The sequence below is a fragment of the Hakea prostrata genome, chromosome 11 (assembly GCF_041222555.1).
Source record: "Hakea prostrata isolate BN-2017 chromosome 11, UWA_Hpros_2, whole genome shotgun sequence".
Lineage (NCBI taxonomy): Eukaryota > Viridiplantae > Streptophyta > Magnoliopsida > Proteales > Proteaceae > Hakea > Hakea prostrata.
In genome coordinates, this window is record NC_142610.1 from 26951850 (window position 1) to 26959879 (window position 8030).

General features: G+C 39.3%; 3 protein-coding genes across 3 annotated transcripts; all 3 read right to left on the bottom strand.

Moving 5' to 3' along the window:
* Window positions 1-484: 484 nt before the first annotated feature.
* LOC149001237 (uncharacterized) lies at window positions 485-1260 on the bottom strand. The gene is made up of 2 exons (XM_089139278.1): window positions 824-1260; window positions 485-569 (listed from the first exon to the last, which is right to left on the bottom strand). Exons 1-2 carry the CDS (start codon window positions 1258-1260, stop codon window positions 485-487), a joined length of 522 nt encoding a protein of 173 aa, XP_088995404.1.
* A 683-nt stretch (window positions 1261-1943) lies between these two features.
* Window positions 1944-2486, bottom strand: LOC149001238 (uncharacterized). The gene has a single exon (XM_089139280.1). It carries the CDS (start codon window positions 2484-2486, stop codon window positions 1944-1946), a length of 543 nt encoding a protein of 180 aa, XP_088995406.1.
* A 1202-nt stretch (window positions 2487-3688) lies between these two features.
* On the bottom strand, window positions 3689-7111 carry LOC149001239 (uncharacterized). The gene has a single exon (XM_089139281.1). It carries the CDS (start codon window positions 7109-7111, stop codon window positions 3689-3691), a length of 3423 nt encoding a protein of 1140 aa, XP_088995407.1.
* Window positions 7112-8030: the final 919 nt, after the last annotated feature.

Consider the following 8030-nt stretch of genomic DNA (forward strand, 5'->3'; position numbering starts at 1 on the left):
TTTCAGTTTTGATAACTTTATATGAGAAACTTAATTTATTCTTGTCCAATTAATTATACTATATCATGTTTTGTATGGATTTGTCACTGAACCTAGAATTTGTGGTGTATCACCCCCACGGGCATTCAGGTATGACCAGATCCGGCTAGGTGGGGTGTGACAAGGTTGGTCCTCCTTTTCCATAAGGATCTGATTATAACCTGAATAGGCATCCATAAAACTTAGCATTTGCTGACCTGAAGTGGCGTCAATCAACTATCAATCCGCGGCGAAGGATAACAATCCTTGGGGGTAGGCCTTATTCAAATCAGTATAATCCACACACATTCTCCATTTACCATTGTGCTTCTTCACCATTACAACATTTGCTAACCACTTGGGACACTCAATCTGCTCAATAAACTTTGATTTCCTGAGTTTTTCAACTTCAATTTTGATTGCATCATGCTTTTCTGATGAAAAAATCCTCCTTTGCTTCACAGGCTTAATAGTACTGTCTATCCAGAGACAATGTTCCGCAACCTCCCTGCTCAGCACTGGCATATCCTGGGCTGACCAGGCAAAGACATCTGTATTCATACAAAAGAATTCTTTCAACAAAACTTTTTCTTGAATGCTCTAATCAGCCCCAATCATGGTCCCCTTCTCCGGATCTTTGAGGTCAAGAGAAAATTTCTCCAATTTCTCTATTGGTTCTCCTCTCTGAATTTTCTCCTCATCTCTATTATCCATAATTTCAATAGTAAGGGCAAGAGCCTTACCTTATGATTTGGAATCTTTCAAAAAGGTTGTATAACTTTGCCTCGAAGTTTTATGGTCAAACCTGCATTCTCCAATGCCTCCTTCGGTTGGAAATTTCATTTTCAAATGCCTTGTTGATACCACAGCACCAATAGAATTTAGAGTTGGTCTTCCCAGAATTATATTGTATGCCGAAAGATTTTTTATCAACAAGAATTTGGTAACTGTAGTCACCGTTTGTGGATGCATTCCAAATGTTATTGTTAACTCCACAGTTTCTTCTACAAAAGTAGACTCCCCAGAAAACCCAAATAACCTTGTTCCACAAGGTTTTATCTTCACAGTATCCAACTTCAACCGTTGAAAGGCTTCATAAGACATGATGTTCACAGAAGACCCCGTATCAATCAAAACTCTATGAATGTCTCTGTTTGCCACCTCAATAACAATCACAATCGCATCATCATCTGGTTCCTGAATTCCACTCATTTCCTCCTCCGTGAAGATTATTTCCTTCATTTTCTTAATTCTTTTAGGACATGAGATTCAATAGAATTCACATACCTAGCATGCGCCTTAGACTTTGAAATTGAATTTAAATCTAAACTCCCCAATATGATCATAACAGGAGATTGCTTTTGCTGAACTCTTTGATTTTCCTTACCTTTGGTATTTTCATCTAGAGAATTAGGCTAAAAATCTCTTTTCGCTTGGTCCTCCCTTCCTAGTCCTCGATTATTCCATCTTCTTGGTTGATCAACAGCATCCCTTTGTTGCCCTATACTTCGCCTTTGAACATATCGATCCAATCGCCCTTGATTGATCATCCGTTCAATCTCATTTTTTAGAATCTTGCAATCATCTGTATCGTGACCATGATCTCTATGAAATCTGCAATATCTATTGGGATTCCGCTCCTCTGCCTTTGCTATCATCGGTGCAGGCCATTTCACAAACCCTTGATGTTGACTTCGCATGAGAATTTTTTATCTTCTGGTATTCAAAGGAGTATAATTCTCTGGAAATGGTCTTGGAGCATCCCTTCTAATTTGACAGTCAGGACCATTCCTTTGATAGTTCCTATTATTTCTCCGATCTCACTGATCAGATCATATAGCTCCATCTTCTTTCTTTTTGCTCTCATCACCATCAGTCTCCTTCCTGGCTTGTAGGATATCCTTCATGTTAGCATATTGATTACATCATGATGTCAATTCTGCAATGTTCTCCAGCTTGTTCATAATTAAGAATTCCAGGTAATGATCATCTGTCAAACCTCTGAACATAGCGTCATAAGCTACTGCTTCATTTAGGTCTTTTATCTGAATTGATTCTTGATTGAATCTCTTCATATAACTTCGAACTAATTCCCCTGACTTCTGTCGAATTGCTGCTAAGTTATCCACCGTTTTGCTGCTTTTCATACTGCTCTGGAATCTCGACAGAAAAATCTTTGTTAGGTCTCTGAAACTTCCAATTGAGTCTGGTAACGGACTGAATAACCAAGTCGTTGTTGGACCTTTCAATGATGACGGAAAGGATCTACACTTCAAAATGTTACAGTTGCCTGCCAACATCATAACAGAGTTGAACTGAGCCAGGTTTTCCAACGGGTCTGAACTTCCATCATACATTGTAAACACCGGAAGTTTGAAGTTATGCGACAACGATGCTGACATAATGTCTCTGGAAAACGGATTTTGATCCATCGTCTCCTCCACCTTTTCTTCGTTATCCTTATTCATCAATCGCTGAATCTGATCATTCAGAATGCGAAACCTTTTACTGATTTCAGATCCATGAACTTCAAATCTATTGTCCTCTGATTTCTCTTTCTCTTTTTTATCTCTTCGACTCCCGAGAGTTTTACTCTTCCTACTCTGGCTTGACTTAAACTGTAACGCCCCGATTCCCAATATGGGAAATTAGGTCGATACTTAACCCAAGAACCGGTTTTTCCTTAGGTAGTGAACCAATCGTGATAAAATAGACCAGAAATTAAACTCAAAGAATTTAGAATATTTAAGCAGCGGAAGTCTATTGTAATAAACTGAAATATTTCCATTATTCTAAAATATCTAAAATAAAGGGGTTCGACTATTACATTTATCAAGTAGAACATTTCACACCAATTACATAATTATTTAAATATAGATAAAAAGCATATTTTATGTCTTTAACAAATAATATATGAATGAGGTTCATCAGCAATATGGACTTCTTCTGTATCACGACCCAATTCTTCAAAGTCATGCCCTACACATTCACCATCTGGAGAAAAATATTGGGTAAGTTTCGAAAAACTTAGCAAGATCAAATCCAGCAAGATATCGACATGTTTGAAAAAATGTATCGAAATAATACAAAAAAAATACAATGAAATGAAATAAATAATGCAATAATGCTAATGCACAAAATGATTATTTATCATATTTGGAAACAATACGATGCCCCATGCCTTTACATGGCATGCACGCGTTATACAGCATTGACATTTGTATTGCTCCATTTGGGATTCAACACATCATACCCCATGCCGTTACATGGCCTGCACGCATTATACAACCCTAATATGTGTGTTGATCCCTCCAGTGTTATCGTGGGTTTTCCCAATAGGAAAGGATGAGATTGATCCACGCCGTTACGTGGCCTGCGCACGTTACACAGCCCTATCAACCCATCCAATTCTCTATTGGACCATGATAAATGGAAAAGTTTATGTCTTCTTCTTATAATGCAATATGCAATATGCAATGCAATGCCAAATCTTGATATTCATATAAATTTATAAAAGACAATAAATCAAACATATAGATATAATGCAAGATTTGCAATATATATCAAATGATACAATGAGTCAAGTTAGTAGATATACATAAATGATTCTCACTTGCAATACATATCAAGATAAAATACATTATTTATTTTTTTTTTGGTAAACGAAAGATTAATTAAAACTGGGGCAAGAAAAGCCCGAGACATCCTGAGTACAAGCTTCAAGAAGCCAAGGAGTGGAATTGGCCCATACAGTCCTACTTGCCATGGACTGGGCCTTCCTAGCTAGATTGTCAGCCACACAATTGGCCCATCTAGAGATGTGTTTAACTACCCAACCCGGTTCAGATGACAGGATATAATGGATGTCCTCCACCACACGAACAGCTTCGATCTCACAGGGAAGGAAAGGGTTAGCAACTCGAAAGACAAGACCTTCCGAATCACTCTCAAAGGTAACCTCCACTAAAGCTTTCTCCTTCGCCCACAGTAGAGCTTCCCTAAGAGCAATCGCTTCCCCCGTAAAGATGCTCGATCTGGAACAGGGAATCGAAACAGCGCCGATGCAATCGCCATTGGAATTCCTCAGAATGAAACCAATTCCTGCGGAATCATCTTCAGCTGTTGAGCAGGAGAAGTCTGAGTTTATCTTCAATTTATTCTCGCTTGGAGCCTCCCATCGCCTTGAGATCAAATTGATCTGCTGCACTGCTGTCTGAGAATGGTCCCAGAACTCATGGTAACTTCTCCAAACTCTCTCCACAATCGAATCTGGGTTCCATTTTATCCCTTTGAAATTTAGGTCGTTTCTAGCCAACCAAATGGCCCAGCAAGCAAATCCAAAGAGACTAAGCATTTTTTCCTTCACCGATTTATCAGGAAACTTCAGTCTATCCCAATTGCTGAGGACTCCTAGTAGGGATTTTTGGTTATGATGTTCGATGCAGTATGTTAATCCCAGACCAAACCAGATCGCTCTTGAGTGATCGCAGTCAAACAAAAGGTGATCAAGTGATTCTGTCACACTATCACATCTTCTACAAATGGGATCCATGCTGATTTGTCTGGCTCTAAGATTATCTCCAGTAGCTAATGCTTGGTTCAATGCCTTCCAGGTAAAGCTTCTGATTTTTGGGTAACACTGGTTATGCCAAATCAATTTCCATACCTTTGAAGGAATATCATCCCAGATGTGCCGACGGGATGAGGAGGGGGCTGAACGAGCACGAACATCCCGGTGATTGCAGAGAAGGTGATATGCACTTTTGACCGAAAAAACTCCATTTGCCGATCCACCCCAAACTATTGAATCATGTGCTGGTGTTAGGCCAATTTGTATTTTCTTAATTGCTTCAACCTCCTGTGATGTAAATAGCTGCTGTAGTAATTGACTGTTCCAAGATTTGGAAATGGGCTCGATAAGATCGGAGACCCATCGCATGCCGGTAGACCTGGGTTTAGAAGATACAATTCTGAAAGAGGGAAGATTTGGTATCCAATTATCTTCCCAAATTGAGATGCTGGACCCATCTCCCACCACTGCAAGTAAACCCATTTGAAGGACCTCTCTCCCCTTTAAAATACTTTGCCAAGCCCAAGATGAGTTGGAACCTTTCTTAGCTTCAAGAAAACTGCAGTTGGGATAATAAATATGTTTGATGAACTTAGCCCATAGGGACTCTGGATGGGCCCATAATCGCCAAGCTACCTTCGCCAACAAAGCCCAATTGTGCAATATGGGATCTCGAAAGCCCAGCCCACCATTTTCTTTTGATCTACAAAGCCTAGACCAAGACATCCAGTGGATCTTCTGTTCCTCTCCAGTCTGACCCCAGTAGAAGTTAGAGACCGCTTTCCTTGATTCATTGTGGACTGTGCCAGGGAGAAGAAAATGTGAGCCTGAATAAGAGGATATAGCCGAAGCTACAGATTTTATCAATATCTCACGCCCCGCTTGAGAAAGTAACTTAGCCTTCCAACCTTGAGTCCTTTTTCTTACTTTCTCACCAATATCTCTGAAAATGTCTGATTTTTTCACACCAAAATCAGATGGCAAGCCCAAATATTTGGAGGGTCCATCTCCATATTTAATTTTAAGCACTCTAGAAAACCATCTTCGGAATCGGAAAGGGGTATTGGGGCTAAAAGTGAAGGAGGATCTACCTTCATTGATAGTCTGACCACTTGCTTGGCAATACAAATCCATACAGGTCTTCAGATGACAAATCTGCTGAAGATTAACTTCTGAAAACATTAGGCAGTCATCAGCAAAAAGTAAATGAGAAATCCGAGGAGCTCTATTTTTCACACTGATTCCTTTGACCAAATCTTGGGATTCTGCAGAGTTGACTATAGAACTGAGGACCTGAGATCCAAGGATAAAAATAAAGGGAGATAGTGGATCACCTTGGCGAATACCACGAGAAGGATTAAACGATCCTTTCTCCACTCCATTAATCAACAAAGTGTATGAAACTGAAGTGGTGCATTCCATAATCATATTCACCCAATTCTGACAAAAACCCAATTTGAGAAGAGTAGCTCTTATGAAAGGCCATTCCAAACGATCATATGCTTTTTGCATATCAAGTTTCATGGCAAGAAATTTTTTTTTCCCTTTTTTCCGATGCTTCACATAGTGAAAAATTTCATGTGCCATAAACACATTATCTGAGATGAGCCTATCAGGTATAAAAGCTGATTGGGATGGAGAAATAATACCTGTTAAGGAATCCTTAAGCCTGTCCGCGAAGATCTTTGAAATGATCTTAACCACCACTCCACATAAGCTAATCGGCCTGAATTGACTGGGGGTATCCGGATTATCACATTTCGGGATAAGACAAACAAAAGTTTTGTTTAGCTCCTTTGGCATGATTCCAGTCAAGAAGAAGTTCTTAACACAACTGCAAACATCTTCTTTAGTAATGGCCCAAAACTTCTGATAAAAGAGGGGGGGAAAGCCATCAGGCCCAGGGGATTTAAGAGGGCCCATTGATTTTAAAGAGGAGAGGATCTCTTCATCTTCTGGCACCCTACAAAGTAGCCCATTTAAATCAGCATCAACTACGGGCTGAATATTCTCTAAGGCTTGATCAAGAGCCCATTGAGAAATCCCTTCTGATGTAACTGCACTGCTGAAGTGGTTCAAAATAAGGTTCTCAAGTTGATCTTCATTGGATGTCCAAGTACCATCAGCCTTTTTTAATTTAAGAATTCTGTTTTTCTTCCTTCTTTGAATAGTAGAGGCATGGAAGAAGGCAGAATTCTTGTCACCATACTTGATCCAATCGATTCTAGACTTTTGATGCCAAAGCATCTCCTCCCTGGTAAGTTCCTCCTCAAGTAATTCCTGTAATTTCTCTTCCTCTTCAAAGCAGTCCAGATAGTCATCTCTTTTTTGGATTTCTTCAATTTGATGTTTTAAATCTCTGATTTTTTCTTGAACAACCCCAAACTCCACCTTGTTCCACCTTTTGAAAGCCCTTTTACAATTTTCAATTTTCTGAGAAATCGGCTGAAGATCACTTCTATTTTCAGAAATTCTCCACCCATGTCTAGCTACATCTTCACAGCGGGGGTGTCTTGTCCACATAGCTTCGAAACGAAAAGGCCGGATTCCGTTTGCTTTCCCCCCATTAGAATCCAAGAGAACCGGGTTATGATCCGAACAGAAGGCTGATTTTATGAAGACCGCTGCATTTTCAAATAGAGCATTCCAGCTTGTATTTGCTAAGACACGATCGAGTTTGATTCGGATATTAGCAAGACCCTTTCTCCTATTGTTCCAAGTGTAGCAAGGACCGTTGGATCCCAAGTCCAAAAGATTACATTGAGAAATCATGTCTTGAAACCGTTTAACATCCCTATCGCCTTTTTTGTTCCCTCCTGATTTTTCATGCCATCCCAAGAAACTATTAAAGTCGCCTAAGCAGATCCAAGGACCGGTTCTTAGAATGCTAATGTCTATTAGTTGGTCCCAAACTTTCTGCCTTTGACTTCTGATCGGGTCACCATACACTTATTTCAAACTATAGATAATATGAAGGATTATCATTTGTAATTTATATCAAATAAAAGACAACATATCAAACATGTAAGTATAGTGCGAGATTATCGCTTACAACATAAATCAGAATAAAGCACAATCGTTCAAACTTGTAGATAACATGAAGGATATAATGCAAGATTATCACTTGCAATACAGATCAAATACACAATTATTCAAACAAGTGGATATAGTGCAAGATTATCACTTGCCATATAGATCACAATAGTGCAATACTTTGAGTGGTCTAAGGAAACACAAATTAACACAAACGATTACAATAAAATGGATTCTGAATAAACTTAAAATTTCTATTTAATGAGCTCTCTCTCTCTCTCTCTCTCTCTCTCTCTCTCTCTCTCTCTCTCTCTCTCTCTCTCTCTCTCTCTCTCTCTCTCTCTCTCTCTCTCTCTCTCTCTCTCTTCTTTGGAAATCTCCCTCCCGTGAGATCAAGTCTCACCCTCTA